Source organism: Anser anser (assembly GCF_964211835.1).
Source record: "Anser anser genome assembly, chromosome: 3".
In the NCBI taxonomy this organism is placed as follows: Eukaryota; Metazoa; Chordata; class Aves; order Anseriformes; family Anatidae; genus Anser; species Anser anser.
The window spans coordinates 103868551-103895208 of record NC_139722.1 but is presented as its reverse complement, the minus strand read 5'-3'; the positions used below and the strand labels follow the sequence as shown (position 1 = coordinate 103895208).

The 26658-nt window shown below is 43.3% G+C and overlaps 1 protein-coding gene and 1 long non-coding RNA gene across 8 annotated transcripts in view; one reads left to right on the top strand and one right to left on the bottom strand.

Annotated features, from left to right (window-relative positions):
- The window catches only part of STUM (stum, mechanosensory transduction mediator homolog), a 41243-nt gene extending 17380 nt beyond the window's left edge, over positions 1–23863 (bottom strand). For all 4 annotated transcript variants that reach the window (XM_083831225.1, XM_083831226.1, XM_083831224.1 and 1 more), the window contains exon 1: positions 23559–23863. In XM_083831225.1, the coding sequence (XP_083687351.1) occupies positions 23559–23745 (187 nt within the window). In that variant the 5' untranslated portion in view covers positions 23746–23863. The remainder of the gene's footprint in view (positions 1–23558) is intronic.
- Positions 1–26658, top strand: part of LOC310897528 — a 46094-nt gene that overhangs the window by 5891 nt on the left and 13545 nt on the right. For all 4 annotated transcript variants that reach the window (XR_014582364.1, XR_014582365.1, XR_014582366.1 and 1 more), the window contains exon 2: positions 19342–22971. This is a non-coding gene — a long non-coding RNA (uncharacterized lncRNA). The remainder of the gene's footprint in view (positions 1–19341; positions 22972–26658) is intronic.

Genomic DNA, 26658 nt, shown 5'->3' with positions numbered 1-26658 from the left:
TGAGCTGTAGTGGGGGAAAAAACAACGAATTGCAAACACCTGGTGGCAAAGTGACCAGTTGCAAATGCCAGCTGTCACAGACAGCACTGCATGCAGGACTCAGGCAAGAAAACCAGGAGTGGTGGGGTAGGAGAGAGAGAAGAAGAAAGAGCGGAGGCAGGCAAATGTGACAGAGCTTGTATGTTACCATGGAGAGCAGCTCATGATTTTTCCTCTGTGGCCTGCTATTAAAAATGCATTGCTTAGCTCCTGCCAGCATGGTTTTTATTTTTTCCCTCCCATACAGGAGGGACATCTGAAGTGAATTCTGACTGTCCAATCATTGTGCACTCAGTATCAACAAAAATATACAGTGGCTTGACAAGTGGGAGCTAGCACTTGTGATTCTTGTCTCCACGGGGTTTGTCACAACTCTTAAGCCTGAATAAGGTGGGCTGTATATGGGATTTGCTTTCTGACTTCCCTATGTGACAAATGTCCAGCCTGCACCAAAGCATTGTAGCCTTGTAACTGATGACAGCTGCTTCACAACACTGCTGTCGTGACAAAGCTGAGCTAGTGCTCTGTATCTCTTTATTAAAAAGATTGTGTACCATGGTCTGAACAGCCTTGACAGTATTTATGGAGCAACTACTAAAGGTGGCCCATATGCATGTAAGATGATATCATTTTTGATGCAAAAGAAGTGCTTTCCAAAACATTAAACATGGGGGGGGGGGGGGGGCGGGAAGGTAACTCTACTGACAAGGTGGAGTTTTAACAGGAACCTCAAAAACCGGACTGCAACAAACTTTCACAGACTTCCAAGGCTAAAAATTCATAGCAAAATGTTAAGGTACATAGTGGGGTAGGGGAGGGCTGCACAAAGGGCAAGTGACTTACTAAACCCTTAATTATACATGGAGCCATCAGTGGCTCTTTGTTGTTGTTTAATGCTGCAGCTCTGCAATGTTTCTGAATACTTAAAAACAGCTACCGATAAATATTTTCCAGCTCCTGTATGTTAGTCTATGGTTTAATTCTGACTTGATGTTTAGAATTCAGCCTGTACTTGAGACTGCAGTATTTCCATCGAGCTGTGGTGCGGGGCCCCACTGTGTAAGCTGCAGCAGCACAGCAGACCTCAGGCTCCTGCCAGAGCTCTGCTGCTGAGCTGTGTTTGCAAGCTGTACCAGCCCACCTCCCAAACTATTTTTTTTCCTTTATATAACTATGTGGTCCCAGAACTGTCACTCATGTTTTGAATCACACTTTATAATAGTTTCAACCACTGGGGAGGATTTGTAATTTTCCAGAAGCGGGGAAGGGGAGAGATGTAGAAACTCCATAGGTATCCATATAGGAAATGGGAAGGGTGTCACAAGCACTACCTACCACCTGCTGTCACAAAAAAAATAATTGCTTATGATAAGTCCCTCCACATCAGAAGCATCATCTTTCGACACATTACTAAGATAATGTGCCACAAGGAGAAATTATTTGCCGCTCTTTAGCTGACGCTCTGATCAACCCTGTACTTGGCAATAATCTGTCATTCATTCCCATCTTCTTCCTAACGCCTTGCTAACAGTCATCTTTCCTTCCCTCCATTTTCTGGCTCCTGTGTGGGTCACTTGGGATCCCCGGCTGCCCAAGTAGCACAAAAGGTGTTCAGTAAATTGTGATGCTGATTGTAGTGGTGTAGCGAGATGCTCTGTAGGATGCAAAGAAGTCATAATTCAGGTACAGCCAGCACTCTAGCAAGAGCAGACTGAGTTCTACATAAAAGGATCTGTCTTGTTTCTTGCCCATGGCTAGTCAGGCTTTGTTAAAGCTAGTGCAAGTAGCAGTAGTAGTGCTCTGCAGTTAGTGAGGTAGGTGTTGGCCATGAGGCAGGCAACAGATTGTCTGTACTTTACAGACAGCGAACAAAGAGCCAGGGAGGCTGAAGGAGCGTGTCCATTGTTCTGCTGTCAGTGAGAGAAACTGCTATGAAAAGGTCCAAGACAGTACAGCCTTTCTTATGCTTGATGCTTGCTTCTTTTTTCTTCTTCTTCTTTGCTAATGGAATGATGAGAGAATTTTCATAAATTTGCATCCTTATTAAGTATGTCATCGTTGAGAGAAATAATGTAATTGGGTTCCAATTATAATAATAAACATACAGAAAAACAAAAGGCATGACCAGCATTTATGGCATAGGGCTCTTCACTATAAGCTCATCTTCCCTGAGTGGATGCAGCCCTGCTGCTCTGTAACTTTATCAGCAACTAAGTAGCTCTATTTCATGGAAACAGATATACTTACTGTATTCTGTCTGCTGCTGTGTAGAATTTCTTATATTCATATTGTCTGCTAATAAACTAAGTGCTTCTTACACTTTGTAATAAGCCTTATTCCCCTCTTTGCCCACCAGCTAAGCAGGAACTTGTGCACTTGGCCGTGGCTGCCCTAGTCACAGGAGCTCTGTACCCACCCATTGCAGGATCTCAGGATCCAAGAGACAGGAGAACTGAGGAGACAAAAACAACCTTCCCCTAAAATCTTATTTTTAAGATTACAATCTTAATTCACGATTCTCAACACCTCCAAAAGTCATTTTTCTGTTTTGTTGGTATAAATCCAGAAATGAACCTTGAGCCATTCTTTTTCTGCTACTGATATCAAAATAACCTGCACACAGCTTTTCATCCAACCTTTACCAGCCTGAAACCTTCAAGAGCAGAATGTCTGGAGATAGCTCATCCTTACTTCAGAGTGGCCATGAGAGCTGTAAAGAAAGCTTTTTGGTTTTCTAGTACATCCAGTCCCCAAAGGGCCCTGGAAATAAGAGCTGCGTAACAGTGAAAAATAAAAGTATGAAGGTCCATCCTTCCTGTCTGTCTGTGTTGAGTCAAGCAGCCGCAGTTCAAGGCTAGGTGTGTAGTCATGTTGCCTCCTTCTGTTTTTCTGATCACTGCCTTGCAGCTAATTTAGCCCTTTGAAGCTACCTAACAGTGTTTGCTCTGCTTGTGGAAGAACAATTAACTACATAAAAGATGCACTGAACAGTAAGTTTCACCTTGATGCAATACTCTGGAGTCCTTAACTGTGAAGACAAATCATGTTAACTAGGGACTACCAAGACATAAGAGAGAATCTTATCAGAAAGTTAGATGGGGACACAGAGCAATTAGAGATTTTGTTGTAGAACAAGATAGCTGAAACGGAAGTGTAATAAAGTGTACCAGCCTACAAAATCACTGCAAGTAAAGCTATCTATTAAGTAGTATGAGAATGTAAAACTGACACAGATGTTTGGATGTCTGCAGTGATGAGTACGCAGGAGACTAACAGAATGGTGTTTTTATCCAGAAAATTCAGTACATGCATTTTGAGCTGAAGAGTCTCAAGCAAGGACTTGAAGGGGACATGGTAGAGCTGCACTCTACAGCCAGTAGGTGCAGTGTTGAACTCAGGAGTTTGGGATATGATTTAGGAGACCAGAATTCAGCCCTGGCTTTATTTACTAAATCATGCTCAAATTTACTGTCACTTGCAAAGTAATTCTGAACCTCAACTTTATTCTGTAGTGCTGTAGTAGCACAATTAAGATGTTAACGTTACTACTTTCTTTACTTGTTCTGTTAACTTTAATGTTACTACTTTCAAGTGTTTCTTAAATAACAGGAACCTTCAAACTTTTTTGAGGTTGTTTTAAATAATTAAGATTATATGTGATAAGGATATGACATGTCTGTTTAACCTCTGCTTTCTCAGTTCCTGTGTTTAGGAACTGAAGTAAGACTCCCTCTTCTTGGCAGCCATCTCAAACTATCTTGGTTTCTTTTTCCAGAGCCATGTCCTCTTGCCGCCACACAACTAATGGCTCTTCAAGACAGAGTACTTCATGAGTTCCTGTTTATTTTTTGAACAGCTATTCTGGTTTTTAAGCATTAGATGCAATGCTTCCCATAGCAATCAGCAGCCTCAAACATAAAGTCTGCTTGTGAGTTGCTGATCATGCCAAAGCAGGCAGACATCAAGTGTACAGCCCCCACCCTTTGATGTTACCCCCCAAGTATGTGCATGCATGCTCATATCAAACACATCAGCCAGATTCTGGCTGTACAACATCATCTCTTGAAATTCTTGTATTCCCAACCTGCAGGAAATAGAATCTGATTTACACTGATTTCAGTTAAAGGACAAAATTTTTTCCCTTTACCAAATAATTTCCAATATTAACCATCTAGCTACAGGTAGGCATTATATAAAAATGCATATATGTTTGTTTGTAGATATCTCAAAGAACCGAGTTTCGAGCATCAAAATATAGCAAGTAATTATTCAGGGTGAAATACGGGAAGTACTCTCTTATACAGTAAATCAAGGATATCACTTTTTCAGAGGTTAGAGAAGATGTATATGGAGTGAGATGTACTGAGGAAAGTGTCTCATAAGGAGGAAGTGTTAATTGTTATACCTTTATCCTGCCTGTTGTTCTCTTTTGTAATTCTCACGTTGAATGGGTTACAAGAAGATTAGAGGCAATGGTAGAATGGTTTGACTCTCCTATGTGAGACTGCTAGAAACACTTACCTAAATGCTAAAGGGTGAAGCTGAGATGAGATTTAGACTTTAAAATGTCCTTATGGAGAAGCCATTGAACTGGGGGCAGGGAGCCAATCCTGAAAACCAGGACTAATGTTACAACACAAGACTTCACAACCTAAACTAAGCTGATGCTTTTCTACTCCTGTCTGTCCTTCAGTTTGATAATCTGGAAATCACTATACTGGTTTCTTACCCAGTTTTCCATGGTGGTTTCTAAAACAAGGCTACTTTTTAGGGAGTACCAGTCTTCTAGAGGAAAGGGAATTCACATTTGTTACTTGTGCGCCAGCCGGGGCCAGTAGTAGTAGGCAGTATGTGAACCTCAAAAGATTCTCCTTGTCCCAAAGAAAAGAAACTTTGAGCAAGGAGAGAAAAACCTTCTTGAAAGGGCAGGCTCAGCTGAGGGACCATCCACCTAGCCTTCCTCTGTTATTGTTCTCCTGTTGCCAAAAGAAAAATCATCTCTATTAGGCCCAGATTCATTTCTGACCTAAATTCAATGGCTGCCACTGAGAGTTATACTGGGGATTAATTTGGCTCATCAGGTCTAACCTGATCTTGGCAGCAATTCAGAAATGCAAACACCAGAAAGATTGTTCCTACGGATAATAGTGCCAGGCCAAGCATACATGTCTGCCGCTCTGTGTGAAGCTGATGAATGAAATTCAAACATGAACTTGTACAGGGCTACCATAAACATGTATCCATGCAGTTCAAGCAGAATTAGAAATCTGATCATATATATATATATATATATATACACACACACACCACACACATACATGTCAAATCCACCACTTTCCAAACTTTTAACAAGTCTGTTGTGCTGTACCAGAGTACTCTGCTTTGCAGGGCAGCCCAGAGGTTGTCCAGCTAGGAGACCAGTTATCCAGCCCCTGTAACCCTGCAGCTTCTAGTAGCTGACTGTGGTTTGAGGTCACTTCTGGCCTGGATTCACTGCATCTGCATTCACGCTGTAGTGTGAATTGAGTTTATGGGACTGTACAACTGGAATTAAGGTGAGAACTATGCTCTGCCTCTACTGCAGAAAAAGGCCTGTTGTAACTCTCTTATTGCAGCAGAACCACATCAGCGCTGTAGAGCTCTACTCCTCTCCCCAGTTACCCTAACCACCTTCTTCCTTCCCTGTGCCTTGTAAGTCATGCAATGTTACCTCAACTTGCTTCTCGTTTACAAATGAGGCTTCTGTCTCCTCTGTGGAAAACATTCCCACTAAGTTCTGTGGTGTCAGGACCTCAACTGAGTTGCTGGCTCCTGTATGCTCTGGAGTCCATTAAGGGCTCTCTGGTCTTTGACACCTTGTCATCTGCCTTTCTCCTCTCTCCTACCACATCACATCTTTCTCTCTGTCTCAGAGAGGCACTGACTGAGCCTCTGCCATTCTCTTCCCCTTGTTTTCTGTTCCCTCAATGCTATGCCTTATTTAAACTTGATCCACACACAAGCATTTAAGAACCATCTCCATTTCTATGCCTGCACCTCTGTAGGACGCTTGTCCTGTGTCCTTTTAATTCTTTCTGCAATCTCTACTTGTACATTCTCTTGTCTTAACCCAAAGACAGCAAAGTCAACCTCCATTTCACTGTGTGGTGAATGTTTCTTACCAATGACACCAACAACAACCTTTCCATCAATCAGGCTCGCAAGTGAAGAGAAAAGGAGGATTATGTACTTAATTCCTTCCTCTCCTTTTGCCGTGCACTTGTCACCCCAAATACTTTTCTTCTTCCTCTCTCATACCAAGTTCAAACTTTTTCTTTCCTTACATTTACTTCAACCACTATTGCCTGCTCCAGCCATAGTTCTTTCAAACACCATATCAACTGCTTTTCACTTAATTTCACAACTGATGAACATCTGTTGCTCTTATTATTTATATAACTTGCAACATAAACCCCCTACCCCTGAATTAGGGATCTGCCGTAGTTCCTGTATGACATGAGGTAACTTGGTGCAACAACTCCTTTCTGTAGTTAATATATATCCCCACCTGTTTTAGGAATTTACAAAGGCTAAATCAATTCACTGTTTCTTATTAAGACTAAAAAATAGGTCAGATTTTTCTTATGCATGTAGAAATCTGCAGTTCTAAACATCAAAATGACAGAAGGCTGCACTCTGCTCAAAGTCAATTAGTGGCAGAAAGATGGGTGTTCACTAACACAGTGGTGAGTCCATGTTTTTCTTTCCCCTCGTTAAAGCACGGGGTACTATGTATTCTCTGAAAGAGTAGACCACTGATGCACTGCTATATCAAAATATTGTCTTCCTACTTACAATTCCTTACTCTTTTACACTAATCCCTACAGAAGCTTGAAGTGTATTTCTGCAGTCATTATAGCTTCCTACACTTAAGCATTAAATAACCCCAAATTTTTAGCTAAAGTATTTCATTTCTCTTCATTTTAGTAATAAAAACATAGCATTTTTTTACAGAAAGAGACTTCTAGTACAGTATTGTTCAAAAGCAACCATCTGGTATTTTACATCTATTGTGCCATCTCTTATTGTGCCTGCAATGAAAAAATAAGCAAGTATTTTTAGCTAACTATGCTACACAGAACAATCTGATAGCAGAAGCCTGTTATTGTAATTTAGAGGAACATTTGTCTAACCAGACAGTCATGAAAAAAATCACCTTAAATTTTACAATTATTATTTTCTAGAGGAAAGGTCTGTTCTGCATGGAATCCAGAGATTTTGATGCATTAGGACTACACCACAAAGCAACAGCATCTTACTAAACTTTCCTTGGAGACAGACTGGAACAGGACCATTGACACTCAGGGATATCAGAGCCATCTGCAGTGAACAGTCTGACTATTAGAGATACCAGGGTGAACAAAGCAGTGTGATAACCAAGGCAGAATGGCCTTCTGTGGGAACTCAAGCCTGTAATTATTACACTGTGCTCCACAAATCGAACCACTATCCTATGGCAGCTCCTTGTAGGGGAAGGCAGCAGTGAGCTGGCACAAATGACAGAGAGGGAGAAGGAAGAGGTGTAGGGATAAGTGTAGCTCAAGCTCCTTACATTAATAAGAAGTTCCTGAGGGTCACAGAGATCATGAGAGTTTTCACTCAAAATCCATTCCTCACATAGAAAAGGAATTTCTGTCGACAGTAAAAGCAATGTGTGCTTGAGCCTGGTAGTTGAGCAAAGTGAGAACCATGGATGGGCCTGGGGTATAGGCAGAACACATCAGGTGAAATGCATGATACATAAAGGATCCATGCAGGACAATGATTTGATCTGAGACAGCCAGCACAGCTTCACCAAGGGCAAATCATGCCTGACCAATCTGGTGGCCGTCTATGACAGAGTGACTGAATCAGTTGATAAGGGAAGACTAACGGATGTCATCTACCTGGACTTCCGTAAGGCCTGTGACACAGTCCCACACAACATTTTGATCTCTAAATTGGAGAGAGACGAAGGGTGGACCATTTGGTGAATAAGGAATTGGCTTAAAGGCCACACCCAGAGAGGTGGTCAATGGTCATATTTCCCTGCCTTTTCCAGGTGTTGTGGGAAAGTTCAGTCTCTTCATTGAATGACAAATGACACAAGACTAGCAGAGCTGGTACCATGCACTTGATTGATGTGAAACATCCCATTTACAGATCCGGGATTAAGGCAATACAAATCTATTGGACTATTGGAAAAGTGTGTTTTATTTTCCAGTCAGTGAAGCTGAGCCATACTACTCAGCAGAGGAGAACGTGGACATAGTTCTTACCCTTCTCAAATGTCTGGCTCCAAACTATTTACAATCCTTTAATATTTCTTAGCATATGCCAATAACTGCATATATTTTTCTACTTATTCTGTTTTGACCATACTGTTACTTCTCTCTTAATGTACATGCTAAGCAACAGCAGCACTTCATCTAGTTTTTTTTAATCGTAGCATTCTGTAAGTACTAATGATACCCCAGCACAGGTTGTGTAATTATGTATGCCACCATTTTCTTCCTTCTGAAGGATGACAGAAGGAAGGCAGAGAGGCTAAAGCACAGTCGTTTGAAGATATTTAGGCATCTAATTCCCACTGAAATCAAGGAATTCTAGCCTAAGACCTTGCCCAAAGCCATAGTGAAAGAGTTGTGAAGTACGTTGGGAAAGAGTTGTGAAGTACTTTAGGAAACCTAGTTACTAAGGATGAGGAAAAGGCTGAGGTGCTTAATGCCGCCTTTGCCTCAGTCTTTAGCGGCAATACCGGTTGTACTCTGGATACCCAGTGCCCTGAGCTGGTGGAAGGGGATGGGGAGCAGGATGTGGCCTTCGCTATCCATGAGGAAATGGTTGGCGACCTGCTACGGAGCTTGGATGTGCGCAAGTCGATGGGGCCGGATGGGATGCACCCGAGGGTACTGAAAGAACTGGCGGAGGAGCTGGCCAAGCCGCTTTCCATCATTTATCGGCAGTCCTGGCTATCGGGGGAGGTCCCAGTTGACTGGCGGCTAGCCAATGTGACGCCCATCTATAAGAAAGTCCGCAGGGCAGACCTGGGGAACTATAGGCCTGTCAGTTTGACCTCAGTGCCAGGAAAGCTCATGGAGCAGATTATCTTGAGGGTCATCACGCGGCACTTGCAGGGCAAGCAGGCGATCAGGCCCAGTCAGCATGGGTTTATGAAAGGCAGGTCCTGCTTGACGAACCTGATCTCCTTCTATGACCAAGTGACGCGCTTGGTGGATGAGGGAAAGGCTGTGGACGTGGTCTACCTTGACCTCAGTAAGGCTTTTGACACCGTTCCCCACAACATTCTCCTCAAGAAACTGGCTGCTCGGGGCTTGGACTGGCGTACGCTTCGCTGGGTTAGAAACTGGCTGGATGGCCGGGCCCAGAGAGTTGTGGTGAATGGAGTCAAATCTGGTTGGAGGCCGGTCACTAGTGGAGTCCCCCAGGGCTCGGTACTGGGGCCGGCCCTCTTTAATATCTTTATTGATGATCTGGATGAGGGCGTCCAGTGCACCCTCAGTAAGTTTGCAGATGACGCCAAGCTAAGTGCGTGTGTCGATCTGCTCGAGGGCAGGAAGGCTCTGCAGGAGGATCTGGATAGGCTGGAGCGATGGGCTGAGGTCAACTGTATGAAGTTCAACAAGGCCAAGTGCCGGGTCCTGCACCTGGGGCGCAACAACCCCAAGCAGAGCTACAGGCTGGGAGATGAGTGGCTGGAAAGCTGCCTGGCCGAGAGGGACCTGGGAGTATTGGTTGATAGTCAGCTGAATATGAGCCAGCAGTGTGCCCAGGTGGCCAAGAAGGCCAAGAGCATCCTGGCCTGTATAAGAAGCAGTGTGGCCAGCAGGTCTAGGGAAGTGATTGTGCCCCTGTACTCGGCTCTGGTGAGGCCGCACCTCGAGTACTGTGTTCAGTTTTGGGCCCCTCGCTACAAGAAGGACATGGACGTGCTCGAGCGAGTCCAGAGAAGGGCGACCAAGCTGGTGAGGGGTCTGGAGAACAAGTCTTACGAGGAGCGGCTGAGGGAGCTGGGCTTGTTCAGCCTGGAGAAGAGGAGGCTCAGGGGCGACCTCATCGCTCTCTACAGTTACCTTAAAGGAGGCTGTAGAGAGGTGGGGGTTGGACTGTTCTCCCACGTGCCTGGTGACAGGACGAGGGGGAATGGGCTAAAGCTGCGACAGGGGAGTTTTAGGTTGGATGTTAGGAAGAACTTCTTTACTGAAAGGGTTATTAAGCATTGGAACGGGCTGCCCAGGGAGGTGGTGGAGTCACCATCCCTGGAGGTCTTTAAAAGACGTTTAGATGTAGAGCTTAGCGATATGGTTTAGTGGAGTACTTAGTGTTAGGTCGGAGGTTGGACTCGATGATCTTGAGGTCTCTTCAACCTAGAAATCTGTGATACTGTGATACTTGATCAAATTCTGGCTCTCCTAGTTTAGCTTCACTGCCCTCCAAGGCTTTTAGCTACAATGCAAATGGAACATACGTTAGGAATCTATTAATTTCTGAAGATAAGTGTGTACCTGAAAATGAGGATATTGCAGGGTATAAAAGAAGGCCAAGTTTGTCTGAAAATTCTCTTTCCTGTGCTGTCACTGTATTTCTGTTTAATCGGTGTTTTTTTCTTTTTTTTTGTTTTAACTGAGGAGAACAGAACTGGTCTAATGGTATGTTATCAAGTGTTTATGGTGTGTAACTGTACAAGGACTTACAGGCTGAAGAGCACCAGCCGCCAGGCAATTAATTTATTTTTAGTATAGGCTGCAAGCCCATATCAGAGTTAACAGAAAGGAACATATAACTGTGCTACAGCAGATTCAGTGCAAAGTCTTACCAAAGCTTACCCAAGCTTAAACATAACTTAGTTTAACCATGGCTTTGCACAGAGGTCCCAGCAGATGTTTTCTTCTGCGATCTCTGATGTGAGATAGCGTAATCTCCAGTGATAGCATGGAAAAGACTGTTACTTCTGAGGTAACTGCTTAAGCTGTCACAATCAAGCTTCTGATGCAATGTGTTGATACCTCAGAAGTCAGAAGAAGAGTGAGGGGGGAACCCCATGTCATCCATCATAACCAAAGATTACAGCCAGGCATCCTCCTGGCTGGCTGGGGTTAAGCAAGCTAAAAAAGGAGGTGTAGAGGCAATAGACAGTTACAGATATTATATCTGTATTATAGATCTGTCAGCCTTATTAGTAAGTATAGTAGCTCTCAAGGCTACTGATAAAGAGCATGCAAGCACCTCTCTCCCACCTCTGCACCATAAACAGGTAGGAAAAGGAAATAACACTGAACATCCAGCACATCCTACAAAGATCTAAATAGCACCATGAGCAGTGCAGTGAGAACATGTGCTCAAGTTATTCCTCAGTCAGCAAAGCTAACAAGATCTTAGACTGTACTAGAGAAAGGATGCTATGGAAGAGGTTATAATAGCATTGCAGGAATCAGGGACATGCTGCGATTGGTTGCCCTTGAATGGCTGCCAGACCCTCTTTCACTCAAACCAGTTATTAGGTAGCTTTCACCTAACTTTAGGTATCTGCCAGGTATGTGTCTCAATCTGAGCCAGTTACTCTTAGCTCCCTTTGCAGTTTAAAAAATAAATAAATAGACAGGACCCCTGAGGGTGTGATTCACTTTACCTGTTTTACAGAAGAGATGAGTCACATGCCAGTAGTGTCTAATTCATCCTCACAGACTGTAACAGCAACCAACTCAGATATACAGGTAGATGAACACCATCTAATGTGTCCATTAAAAAGAACACTTGCCATTAAGCCACTTTGCATAAATAATATTAATAATATTATCTTCTGTTTTGGTATATCAGCTAGCTAGTAAACTTCTTTAGGAGGAGTTTCTGCTACAGGCAGGTCATTGCATTCAGCTCTGTCCATTAGAGATCTTCCTCTGAAACATCTAGTACTGGATACAAGGTTTTGCAATGCTGATAAAACGCTCCTGCAGGATGATATCCCTTAAATTTGATGTTTCTAGCTCCTTTCACATTACCATTCTTCTTGAGGGTGTCTTTTTGCAACACGAGAATGCTTGCACAGCTCAGATGCACACTGTTGCTAAGAAACAAGTCCCAACTGTGCCTTTAAGGCTCTGTCTTTAGAAATACAACTCAAGGAAGTATTTTCTTTTCATTACACTGTATTGTGTGTTTTTATTAAGATTTCTTTTAATTCTGATCTGACTCTCGAGGCTACATTTCTAACACAACCTACTGGTATAGGACCTGTTCTTTTCCCATTGCCTGCACAGCGCCACAGTGACCTACACTGCTCTATAGGTAACAAATCTATTTTAAAATAGTACATTTTAGGGTCACAGCAAGAACTCATTCTGCACACAACTGTGGTGTAAACAACGAGAGGTACAATGGAGCCTACTTACTGCAATTATCTGTTAGCACTATACTATAATGAACAATACAAATTACCGTTCTTTCAAATGGCAACTCTGAGGTACATATATGCTACAAAACAAACTAGCTTACTTGGTGGTTTTGGATTGGTGGTGGTGGTGTGTTGTGTGTTTTTTTTCGGGGGGGGGGGGTCATATACTAAGTAAAACATGCTGAAGTCCCTCTCATGTGTACAAGATGGTGTGTGTTTTCACAAGCGTAGAACAGATCACAGGGTAATGTGAGGAAATAACCAGCGCGTAAGAACTACAAATTGCCTTGTCTGTTCTACCTATCAATAGCATTTTCACTAAGATGTGGCGCAAACATCTTGCTCCTTGACAAATATAAAGTCCAAGAGTAATAGAGGTAGTTTATTAAAAACGGTTTCCTGGGAAGAGATTAAAGGTAACGAAGTATGGCTGTGTGACCTGAGGCCAGTTCTGCTACCATCTTCCTGGGCAATCTTCCTATTATTTTCCCTGACTTCTCTATTCATACTACCAACAGTCTAAGTCTGACACAAATCTTCCTTCGTATTTCTGTATCATACTACTGAAATAATGTAGTAAAACCTTGAGCTACTGACTTGTCACTTCTTGCACCAGTTCATAGTGAACACAAGACTTAATCACAGTCACTGGAATAAGGTCTTGTGTTGCTTAGGTATTATTCCTTTCACAAAATACATCAAAGAACATTTACTAGCCTATGATAGTGCCATAAATATTTAAAACCGCAATTGTAAGTGAGAAAAAAGAATACACATTGTGATACCAGAGCCTCAGATTTTTAGCTTTGGTTATTGGCTATTTTGGGAAACATAGTTCTTAATGGCTTTCCTACTGCTAATGCAAATTAGGATGAATCTTCTCAGCTTCTAAATGCACAAGAGTTCAGCCCTGAAGCTCCTTGTCACAGTAATATGTATTCACACTAGCAGCCTTGAGTAGTGAACTTATGTTAGTGCTTACGTTTGAGCCCAGTTCTCTTTCCACTATTAATGTTTCATCACACCATGGATTTGTTTGATAAATGTTACAGTAAGAAACAAATGGTGAGCAGATGTGAGAAATGTTTCTAGAGGCTCAACCCCACATTGCTCTGTATGTTGTGGACTTAAAGAGTTCTGACAGGTGGATTTATCATGGAAGCATTTTGTACTTGCATTGCTCTGGTTCTGCTGATTGTTGTACCAAGCTATGTGATCTGGAGTCCTAAGAGTAATTAGAAGGAGGATGTCATGTCTGATGAGCTCTGCCTTAGCACACACAGATTTAAATGAGCGGTGAAAGAATGTACAGTAGAAGCACTGATGCGAGAGCAGAACAGATAAGCACAAGACAGATTTTCAGTTGAGATATATATACCACATTTCAGCTAACAAACAGAACAAAAAAACTTTTCTACCTAGTGTCACTAATGCTAACACATTCATTCATCACGGCTTCAGCAAAAGAAGGATTCACCGTGTAGCTGCCAATCAAGAGTGGTTCTGGGGAACTACTATTTGGTCTAAATTCCATTCCTGTCTCCACCACAGGTTTCTACTAAACATCAACTGCACTCAACAGAAGGAGACATATCCTATTTCTAACTATGTTGCCTTGAATCTACCATACAAAGTGGCTTCGTTAGGTCTTCACTTTGATGGAAATGAGAATTTGCCTGTTGGCACCCTTGTGTCTAAGGAGTTGTTTGTATCCAGATGGGTTGGTGACATGGAATAGTTGATGGCTAGACAGAGGACCACAGAATCATAGAACCATTTAGGTTGGAAAAGACCTTCATGATCATCAAGTCCAACTGTCAACCTGACCTACTGAGTTCTATCACTAACCTATGACTTGGTGTCACAGGGAAGACAACCTTTTTCTTCAGATTTGGAAGAAAATGACCAACCCAAATAATGCAGTATTACCAAGTCAGTTTTGCCTGTTTGGACTTCTCCTGGCTGGCCGTGACTTTAATCCTTCTCTGGGAGTAAGCAAAATGTTGTACGTTAATACAATATCACCATAGAGCCTCCATCCTGGTGATGAGATAGGAGAGAGCAGCTCTTCCTCCTTCCCCACTTTCTTCTATACACACTCATAGGCCTCACCTTGAGCACTGTGTGCAGTTCTGGGCACCACAGTACAAAAAGGACATGAAACTGTTGGAGAGTGTCCAGAGAAGGGCTACAAAGATGGTGAAGGGCCTAGAGGGGAAGACATATGAGGAGCAGCTGAGGTCACTTGGCCTGTTCAGCCTGGAAAAGAGGCTGAGGGGAGGCCTCATGGCAGTCTACAGCTTCCTCACTGGGGGAGTGGAGGGGCAGGTGCCGATCTGTTCTCTTTAGTGACCAGTGATAGGACCCGAGGGAATGGTGTCAAGCTGCGACAGGGGAGGTTCAGGCTGGATATCAGGAAGAGGTTATTCACCAAGAGGGTGGTCCCACACTGGAACAGGCTCCCCAGGGACGCAGTCACAGCATCAGCCATGTCGGAATTTAAGAAGCATTTGGATTGTGCACTTAGTCATATGGTCTGAATTTTTGGGTAGGCCTGTGTGGTTCCAGGAGCTGGACTCAACGATCCTTATGGGTCCCTTCCAACTCGGCATATTCTGTGATTCTATGACAGCTTGGTTCAAGCTCTGCCTTGCACTTCAGCAGCTACCTGCACCTTTGCATAACAATAAAATAACACTAGCCTTCTGTGACAAATATGACACAAGGGGTCTACCACTTGAGACAGAAAGGCCAGGTTAACATGTACAGCTGACCAATGCAAATAGGATGAACTCTTATAAGATCACCTCAGGGAGTCAGCTTCATAGGAGTACCAGCAGAATCAATTTCAAATGTTTACTATGTGGGATGTGTGAGAGGTGTAGAGGACTGAATGAATTAAGTACTCAGGTGCAGTCAATGTACAAAATCACCTTCTGGCTTTAAAAAGAGAGAACAGGGAAGTGGCTTTGTACTTGGAATTGCCAGTGACTGTAGTATCTATGCTCTGTTCTGTCTTTTATATGAGACAGGGAACCACGAGGGTGGTGAGGCACTGGAACAGGTTGCCCAGAGGAAGTTGTTGATGCCCCACCACTGAAAGTGTTCAAGGTCAGGTTGGATGGCACTTTGGGTGGCCTGATCTAGTGGGAGGTGTCCCTGACCATGGCAGGGGGGTTGGAACTAGATGATCTTCAAGGTCCCTTCCAACCCAAACCATTCTATGACTATATGGGCCCATTTAGCACAGTGATTTCTGTGGTGTCAAGTTGCCATCTCCTTTCCCCAACACAACACATCAAGTACAATGTTGAATATTCACACACACAAAAATCATGTTTATGGAAATTAAATTGTCATGGCAACAGAATAGGTCTTGCAAGTATTTTAAAAATAACAACAAAACACATTTACAAAATCTAAGATCGATTCTTTTAGGAATACACTTAAAAACAGATATAAGAAATGGTTTTCTACCTACATAAGGATGAAATCACTTAAACCAAAAATTTCACCTTATCATACTGGTATATGCAATAGACGCATAGCTATAAATACGTATTTTAAATGAAAACAGCAAAGCTCAGTTTCAGCTGGACAAATACTAATGTGATCATTGGGCTTATTTTATCTCAAGTACAATATTTTCATATATTACCATTCATACTTTGTGATATGACTCAGCTTTTTAACACAGAAAGCTTGTAACAATGGTTCGTTATTATTTAGTTTATTAATCTCCATTAAAATCTCACTTATTCAGGGGCTTATAACATATGAAAATGTACAGACTTCCTTTAAAATAGCATACTCATTTGGTTCAGATGATTTTTTTTCCAATTCTCAGCATGAATTTGACCATTTAGGTTTTGTGTTCTTTAGAAACTTTCCCCTATTATGACTTGTAAAAAACAATTAGCCACAAACTCAAGCTGACAGAGAATGTGTAATTTTGTGTGGATATTCATCAATGTTTGTGTTGAGAATTCAGCCTAGATAAATGACAAGCTGTTGAGATGCTGGATAATTATCTGTGGTATATTCAAATTCATATTCCCAGAGATGACAGCCTTAGTCCCCTACACATTACCTTGCATAAACATTATTACTGAAGTTAGAAATGCAGTACAGGTTGAACCCCTGCAGTGAGCACAATTATGTTCCTGGAGTCTCTCTGTTGATCACATTCACTCTTTCCTCCAGCAAGATTTAATCATTATCCACTCTGGGCATAGCCTCTGGGTATGCTTATAACTGGAACTTTTCATTTAAGTTAGTGTATTACCAATTAGCTTTCATCAAACATCTCACTTATATTTACTAGTCTGGAAATTTCAAGTTCTGTCTACTTAATTTTCTCCTTGATTCTATACGTTATGAAACCTACGAAGTTTATAACGGAAATCAACCAGCAAAATATAGCTACATAGAATGGCTTGTGATTTTTTTTTCATGCTCTTAGAATATTTTCACTTTGCATTTCATAGTTAGTCATACAAGCATCTTTACTGATGAGCATCTTTACATACTGCTACAAACAAGGCCATACAGATCCATCGTAATGCTGCAGCTGTGTAACTTTAAAGTTGTAGAGCTCTTTAACAATGATAAGTCTAAAGACAAACGAAAGAATGTTATACGTCAGACTGATTGTATATCTCGTAGAAAATAAGAAAACTCTTCTGTATTTGTTCTTTCCAGGTTATCTCTGAATGAAAATTTTCATCAGTCCAGTGAAAATTACTGTCCTTTTTACAAAATTAGGGACTATTTTAGAATCCTGTTACCATCCAATCTCATTTCTCCACAGAACTGTACATGTATTCTAAAATTCCCTTTTCTACTTTATGCCATCTTCTGCCACCCTAGGGGAGTGTTTGTTAGGGCACTGCATGTGATTCGATGGGTAGGAAAGAACCTGAGAAACCTGGATTCCAGCTCCCTTGACTATCCTGAACAGCTCTACAACCTCTCAATGGTCTTTTCATGGTGGACCAGAGAAAATGGCAGTGAACTGTTGCAGGCAACGGTGCGCTATCAAAGTTTGTAAATACCTCTGATGCCCACTGATTCAGAGCACTAGAACAATTCACGTCTATCCTGCAATTCAAGTTCACCTGTTAGCCAAAATTCATCTGTCAAAGCACTCTTCTCATCCAACTTCCATCTTCAAATCTTTTCATTCTTCTTCTCTCTTTCTGCAGAAATTTCCAGTTCTTTGTCCTTCTTACCAAATCTCTGCTAATGTACTCTCCCAGGCTGTGCTCTTCTCCTTCTGGGCTTGATCCTCTATTTTTCTCCTTGTCACACCATTCATCTGGAACAGCTTCCCAGAACCCTTAAAATTCTGTTGGTTCACTTGACCACTTAATATTTTTTCTCTGTTGTCTGCTCCTACTTGCACTGTTAATCTTCACGTACATCTGTCCAAATTGCATTGACAAGCTAGATTACAAGATGCTGAGCAAACCCTGTCTCCTTATGTGTTCATTAAGTAATGAATATATCCATGGAACTGCTGAAACTACAAGCAGTGAAAAATGTTACTGGCCACTTCTTTTGTCTTCTATTTTGATGAGAACAGAAGGCATGAGGGAGGGGAGAGAAACTTGTTCACATTTAAGGTGGTCTGGCAGTGACCACAGTTCAGAAAGCAGCAGCGTTAGGTAGTGTGCAGCTTGACAGGGAAAAGAACCAAAAAGTCATTATAAACACAAGTAGAGCTCAACAGCTGACTTTTACCAACCACAATGAGTGAAGAGCAAAAACTGACCAAATAACATAAACAATACTAAATATTTGGACTATGACAGAGACTGTAGTCAAGAACAAGGTGTTACTGTGCGTGTGTTGTGTATGTCCATAGCAGCAGCATTTGTAAAGCAACGGCCATGAGAGGATGACAAATAAGAAGGCATGCACAGATGCGGCATAAAGCCTAGGCAGATAAACACAAGGAAAGAATCCAGTCTTAAACAATGGAAAGGGAGGAAGGAAAAGAATATATTAAGTATTCAGGTAAGTATGAGCTAATAAAATACAACTGCAAAGCAGAAAGCAGTTTTCTTCAGTGGTGCACCCTGCTGTATTTTATGGACACTGGATTAAAACTGAGGGGCCATGACAGAGCCCTTAGCAGAGATACAACCCCAGGAATGCCTACCAAACAGCTGGTACCTCTGCTACTATACCAGGGAGCAGCGACCTGTGAACACACACGAGTTACCACAGGTCTCCTTTCCTACTTTACATGTGCAAGAGAAAAAACTACCACAAAGAACTTCTTGATCTTTTCAATGTATGGGCCACTTTCAGTGGAAATACAAAAAAGCACAGTAAGGTCTACCGACAATAGGTTTGCCCTGCTTAATTAAGCTCTCATGAAAAAATAGCTTGTTTCTGCAGACTGCCGGTGGTCTGTGCACCAGAGGCTGAAAGGCAACATCAGCTACAGAATTCCAGCAGTAAAGTTCACAAATACAAACTCATAAAAAAACTCAAAAACTCAAACTCAAAAAAAAAACCTGAAAAACCTTTGTTTTCCACAAAGAAGGGTGTAAATCGCCCATATGCATGTCCATAGAAAAGAAAAAGAATAAAAAGGATCATAAATGCCAAAGAAAGCTTGAGGTTTTAAGGAACAGACATTTGAAAGTCCCAATTTCTTTTTGGCAGTATTTCCCCTACTGTAGATAAGAAAATGTGTTTTTTTTTTTTCCCTTTAATTTATTTGTTTCAATAATGAAGGTGAGGGATATTTACTTGAGGCATCTATTTACAATTCCATGAAGAAAAATAAAATGTGTATTGATAATTTTAGACAGATCTCATTCCTGCAGCTTTACTGAGTGGTGTTCTAAACTTCTCTTCAGCTCTTTACAGAGCTCACTGCTGAAGAGAGCACTAGCTTCTAATGAGAACCTTCTGCAGGTACTTGTCTTGTATAAATGAAGCCTTAAAGCCAATGGTGCCACTTCAGTTTACACAGCTGAAGGTCTAGCCCTTGAAATCTATCAAGACTGAAGCAGATTAAACAGATAACAAAAGACTTGTTACACGGAGCTGTCACACCCAAGAAGAGGAGAGCTGTACACCACTGAAGAGAAAGTTTGAACAGGCTGGGAGTCATCCTTTTTTTCTCTAGTTGACTGTGAGAGGCTGTAACTCATGATCTCCACCACTGGCTATTTCATGCCTCATCAGAGGCTGCTCTTCTATCTTCCGCTAACGTTATACTATGTATTTCAGTTACTCCCTGTATAAAAATAGTATTCATGTGTAATTCAGGCTGTGATCCAAAAGTCTACCCTTTTCCTGACACAGGGGATTCATCCTGGAGAATACCTCATGCTTTCAGATAATTCCACTCCTCATATTTTCCTCCAGTTCTCCCCTTTTGCTTTCCCCTCTTCCCACACATGTGATGTTGAGAGAAGGAAAAACGGGTAGGAAGGAGGGCAAGACTACTGTGTATCAGCTCAGGGGATGACAGAGAGCCAGATCTTCTCCCACGCTGACTGGCACATGGCAGCTCCAAGAGAACACAGTCTGCAAGCTAAAGGGCATGGACAGACCCTTCTTTCAGCTGCCATCTGCAGCACGTACCGGCTGGAGAGGCATACTGCTCAGTCCTGCGGGAACTGAAAAACAGAGGATACACCACCATTTACCTCTGCTGGCGCCTTTGTCTTCCATCCTCCAGAGCTTGTTGGGGGTACAAGTTAGCCCTGAGACCCCAGAGGCTTCTCCGAAAGCCCTATACCAAACTACAGGTTCACAGAGTCCGTGGCACAGACTGCCTGTGACACAGCTGGAAGACTGGTAGTTGACAGCACCACAGCATTTATTATAGCACTTCCTAAGGATACCAGCTCCCTCTTCTCCCTTTCATACCAACTGCTCCTTTTATGGACCCGAACAAGGGACAGCTTTGTTACAGCTCAGTCCTGCAGCCCTACCAGACGCATATGAGGAAGACCACAGCACACCATGGAAAATCCTGATCCAGGACATCACCAAGCAGTTGCATCTATTGTAATGAATGGAAGCAGCATACAATTTCAAAGCTGCTCCGCAAAGCAGACTACAAGTAGATGGGCTAATCGAGCTTCTCTAGATTGCATTTGGTCTAGAAATCTAATTTTTGGCAGGGCAAAATTTAACATATCCCCTGAATATGAAAAATTTTCCATGAGTCTTTTGTAATATTTATGCAAAGGGTAATTAAAACCCAGTTTACAATGCATCTTAAAAACTGCAGTTCTGGGTTACTACAGAAAACCCTAAAAATTACCCAACTAGGGGAAAAAAAAAAAAGATTATAAACAAAGAGAAAGTATTACTTCTCCTGCCCAAACAGAGTAATGGAGCAAAACATAAATAGCATACAGGAAAAATAAACTGGATGTTTAAAATTCTCAGATTTCACCCTCATAGATGACTTCCATAACATAGAAAAGATAATTTAACTGAAGAAAGGAGAAGCTTTCAGATGCTAAGGGACCTCCTGTGTGTGTTTGGTAGTGCATCAGTGCATAAGTTCTGTTTGGATGTTACTTGTCTGAGGTACTAGGTACTAACGAACACATCAAAGGTACGGGGCTCCAAGCAGTGGAAGATTGGATTTATTCAGCGTTGCCTACTTCCTTGCCTATTCCAGTGGCTTCTGACCTTTTATTACAATTACACTGCAGAGACTACAGATCAATTGCAACTACATGCAAAACAGATGAGGAACAGAATTTGAGGACTGGAAAACGGAGAACTTCTGTTATCACCAGTACAAAGTCACACTCCCCACCTAAGCAGAGAAAATGTATAGCAAGCCTGTGAAACACCATTTTAACATGTTAAAAATCTGTACTACAGGAACGGATGGGAATTTTGCCATTTACTTCACTGGGAACAGGCTCAGATGCTAGATGTGAATACTTCACATCATCGCAAATATTTATTTTGTAAGTGCTGCTCAGTTCATGGAGATAGCTGAAGTGTGACACTGACACAAGATCTCTCTTTACCCTGACTATTCCTACCAGCAGATTTGTACCCCTCCTGTTTCTCCTTGCATATAAGCTGTGTGATATATGACAGGATTTGGCTGAGACCATACACAGTCATATTCTACTTGGTTATATTACCTCAGAGTAAATTTTTTATATGAAAATGTATAGGACATCAGCAGCTTCATTAAGAGAAGAACTCATTTATGTATGGACTAAGTGCTGGGCTTTGCATAGGGAATCTGGGATGCAACTCCCAAACAAAGCTTTTGGCCAGTCTGTGGGAATGCCACATAAAATAAATAAATAAATAAATCTTCTAAGTTGTAGTTTATTTGTTTTGCTACTTTCATGACAGATGATCAGGATGAACAGACAGCCAGAAAGTACTACTGAAATCAGCTTATCAGAAGGAAAATGGACCTTAAAAAAATCTAAGGTCATTAAAAAATGAAACAGGCAAGCAAAATAATACCATTTGGGGCTGGTCCAGCCAAACTGTGATAGTGCAACCTGCAGGGCTGCAAAATCCAGATTCAACACTCAAGCTTTCAAGCCAGCATGGGCTGGGAGCCCTATACACCAGTCTTCAGAAAGGAAGCACTACCTACTGCTGTTCTTGACTGACCCCTTCCATGTGAGGGAAAGCACAGCACTGGTTATCTCCAACAGCCCTGCAGCAGCAACAGAGAAGAGCTTGTGCAGATAACCACACCTCAAGCCAATTCTGGCATGAGGACAGCTTAAAGAGTTTACCCTCCTAGGATGAGGGAGGGACAGGGAGGATTTTCTAGTGCGCTGTACGAAGCACATATTATATCAAAATCGGATTATTCAAATGTGATAGGAAAAGGGTATTTTAAGTCTTCCCATCTACATTTTTTTTCTTTGTCTACAGTGAAGACATAGCATCTTCAATGCAATGGAGAACTACATTCACTTAGCTCTGATTTTGAAAACCTCTCTCTGAAGATGGTGGAAAATCGTGACAGTAAGTGACAGTAACATAAAAACTCATGGAAGTACTGAGCCAGGGAGTTTCTATTTGATTCATCACTCCAGGATCTTCAGGTGTCTGCACTAAGGACTGTGAAAACAACACACCTGAGGGTGCAGCATTACATCTGGAAGCATATATACCAATGCCATTCTTTCTACAGGAAAATTATGGGGGATTTAAAAAGGTGAATGTTTTCCTCAGGAACACACCTGTAGGTTAACAGCAGGCACACAGAAATAACGATGACTTGTGCACGTTGCACATAGTAAACCAGACTTCGGTGATTCTTTAATCATTAAGAACGATTAAGAATCATTAATTGTTAAGAACATTAAGAATTTCAGGTTCATTAAGGAATTAAGCCACCTGAAAATAATAAGATGGGTAGGGGCAGGGCAGTGGCTTTTAAAGTACAGGACAGGCGCTGCTGTTTCTGCAGAGAAATCTTCAGTAATGGCCACAGTAGCTGAAATAGTATCTAGGACTATGGCAGAGTCAAGGTATGGACTACTTTGTTTGTTTGTTTCTTTTATAATGGGAGTGTTTTGCTTATCGCTAGAATACAAAAATACAGCCACAGTTTACAAATACGCTACCTGAACCTCTTACTCGGGACCTCATACCCAGAAGCAGCAAATTCCTACAGTTTCTCGACACCGCTCCCTCAGAGCAGCGGTGCGCTTCATTTCTGTCAGCCTCCTTGGGGAACTCGGCACGATCGCGACTGGAGGACTCCGACCGCCAGCCTCGGCGGGCAGGCGATGCGGTGGTCACTCCGTGCCTCGGCCCTCTCACCACAACTAAGTTTTTAGGAGTCCCAACGCCCGCAGCGCCCCGGGGCAGGGCAGGAGGCGCCGGCACCGCCCTGAGGCGCCCAACGGCCGCGCGCGAGGCTCGCGCCCCCGGCACCCCCCCGGGGCTCCGCGGCCGGCCCCGGCACGGAACTTGCCGCGGGGGCTCGCTCCCCGCCTGCCGCGGCACCCCCGGCCCAAGTTATCGCCGCGGTGCCCGAGCGAAGCGGCGGCAGGTGGGAGGCGCGCGGCCCCGGCCGCGCGATCCCCGCCCCGGTCGCCCCGGAGCTCCTTACCCAGCCCTGGCACGAAGGTGTTGAGGAAGAGGCAGATGACAGCCACGGGGAACGGCATGTAGGGGATGGCGGCGCGCAGGGGGCCCTTCTTCTCCCGGACCTGCACCACCACCCCGCTGGAGGAGCCGGCGCCCCGGCTGGGCTCCCCGGCCGCCGCGCTCTCGCCGTCTTTGGGCAAGGGATCCATGGCCGGCGCGGCCGACGCTGGCGGTGCCCCGGCGGGCTCCGAGCTGCCGCCTCCGCGCGCTCCCGCCGCTGCGCGGCCCCGCCTGGGTGCCGGCGGCACCCGCCCCCCCCCACACGCTCCCCCCGGCACCGCGCGCGCGCTCCCGCGGCCGTTCCCGCCCCGGCGGCGCCTCAGCGAAGCCCGGTCGCCTCAGGCGCACCCCCCCCGCCGTGCCCGGTTCCTCACACGGTCCTTTCCTCCCTGCAGGGCCGGTGGCAGCGCTAAAAAAACGCTGCCTGCCCCTCGTATTTTTAAAAACAGCTGCCTGCAGGTGTAAGAGGAGCTGTAAATGAAGCCCACGCAGTTAGCCGCTCGTTTGTTGTCTGAAAAAGCGCTGTCAAGAGGGAGAGGGGAAGGGGGGGAGAGCCACAAGAGTTAGAGGAGAAAATAAAAATACACACCCCACAAGTTAATCATGGCTTGGGATAATGTGGGAATGTGTCTTCATTAACATCAGTACTGCAAAGTGAAATATCCCCTTGTAGGGCTGGTATTTATTCAGCACACAGTAAAATGGGAAATGGTAATAAGGCTTGAATGTGTCTGTAGTTAGAAATGATGGCAAGGCTGGGCGTTGCAGACGGCTTTCAGCAAAGGAACTGGGAGAAAGATTAAAGGCATTAATCCCGATGCAAAGCATAAGTGTGATATGCATACAGGATTTCTGCATGAGAGGTAGTCCGTGTCTTACTGCACGCTTTAAAACTGTATTTTCACTAGAGGAGTTCCTGTTAGGTATTTATGGCAGGGGGGCTTGAACTAGATGATCTTAGAGGTCCCTTCCAACACAAGTCATTCTATGATTCTGTGATCACCTACTTCCAACACCCCTGCCATAGGCAGGGATGCCACCCGCTAGATCAGCTTGCCCAGAGCCCCATCTAACCTGGCCTTGTACACCTCCAGGGATGGGGCATCCACAACTTCTCTGGGCAACCTGTGCCAGTGCCTCACCACCCTCTGAGTGAAGAATTTCCTCCTAACATCTAGTCTAAATCTGTCCTCATTTAGCTTAAGACCATTCCTCCTTGTCCTGTCATTATCTGACTGAGCAAAGAGTCGCTCTCCATCTCTTTTATAAGTCCCCTTTAAGTACTGGAAAGCCGCAATGAGGTCTCCCCAGAGCCCTCTCTTCTTTAGGCTGAACATCCCCAGCTCTCTCAACATGTCTTTGTAGGAGAGGTGTTCCGGTCCTCTGATCAACTTCGTGGCCCTCCTCTGGACCTGCTCTAACAGCCCCACATCCTTCTTGTGCTGGGGGCCCCAGACCAGGACTCAGCACTCCAGGTGGGGCCTCACAAGGGCAGAGCAGAGGGGGTCAATTTTATTAATTCATCTTCTGTTTGGAGTTTTTCTCTGTCACAATAACAGAAAGTCTTGTTCTTTCTGTAAGTTTCTATTAGCCTAAAACTTTTAATGGTGGCACTTGTGGCTGTGTTCTGCTTTGTCCTGAGAGTATGTGATACTACCAGAATCACCAGGAGATACTCCAGGCTCTAGCATGGCATCACTGTCCCTGGGGGTGTTCAAGGAGAGGTTGGACGTGGTGCTTAGGGACATGGTTTAGTGGGTGACATTGGTGGTAGGGGGATGGTTGGACCAGGTGATCTTGGAGGTCTTTTCCAACCTTAATGCATCTATGATTCTATGCTCCATCTTAAATGAAGTTACGATTCAGATCAGATTCCTTGCTACTTATATAATACTTTCTTAGTAAAAGCTGGCTCAGACAGGATTAAATGTTATATTTTGTAAGACAGTCTTTTCGGAAAGCTGTGAAATAGAAAAACATATGCTGCTCCCCTTTCTTAAGTTTCCCTTAAATCATGATGCCAACAGAGGCTGATATACCAGCATATATAAGTTTTGATCTTGGAGAAAGGCACCTATTTGACAGCTGTGAGGAATGAGATCTTCTATTTAACCAACATGAGAGCAGTGTAAATGCATGTCTTCCTCATACTGTTGTACCCCTTATCTGGAAGGAACAATTTTAAAAATGAGTTACAAGTCCAAAAAGTACAAGCATTTCAGTCCTTGTCTCACTGCTACAATTTTCCACAGCTTTGTAATGTCAATTGATGTGAAGTCAACAGCTACTGCGATACAGGTCACATCTGAATAGATAGAAGCAGTAAGCACTGCTGGTTAGCTCAGGGATTTCCAGTGGGATGGAGAGCGTTATACGTAGAGTGTAAGGAGTTTTATATTGTTTTACACGTGGCTGCCTGATTCCTGGTCTGTGTTGAAAGCTTTTGTCCCTCTCTTTGGGGAACAGCATTAGCTCTCTGGTGTCTTTCGAAGTGTAGATATCCTCTCCAAGAGTTTAACAGTTTCAACAAGATGTGCTGAGAACAAAGGCTTTTGCCTGAGTTTGCTTTCTTGAGTTAACTGATGGGCTGTGAAATGTAAGGATCAGAGGTGTTTTGTTGTTTTGTCTTGTGATATAACCCGGTGGACTTCAAGGTTTCCAGTGGAGATGGGACTCAGTGAACAGTCATCCTGTGAGCTCTCTTAGGTGTGGAAATCTCTCTTAGGTGTGGAAAAAAACACTGTAGAACCTATGTCCTCTGCTTTCTGTCAGTAGAGACAGGCCTGATATTCACATGTTCTTCAGTAGGTCTTTTGTTACGGTCAGGAGAAGATTTATCTATGCACAGTTAAGTAGTTACTGCAATAAGAACTTTCTCTGATGCTGCCAAGTCTGTATCTCTCTTATGAGCAAGTAGGAGACTTAATTTTCTGGGACTGTACTTGCCCATTTTATAAATACTACGCTGACATGCACCAGAGAGCTACAAATCATAGCTATATTCTGTGGCTATTAGGAATTAAAATAGGAGAGAAACAGTATTTTTTTTTCAAGCTTGTTCA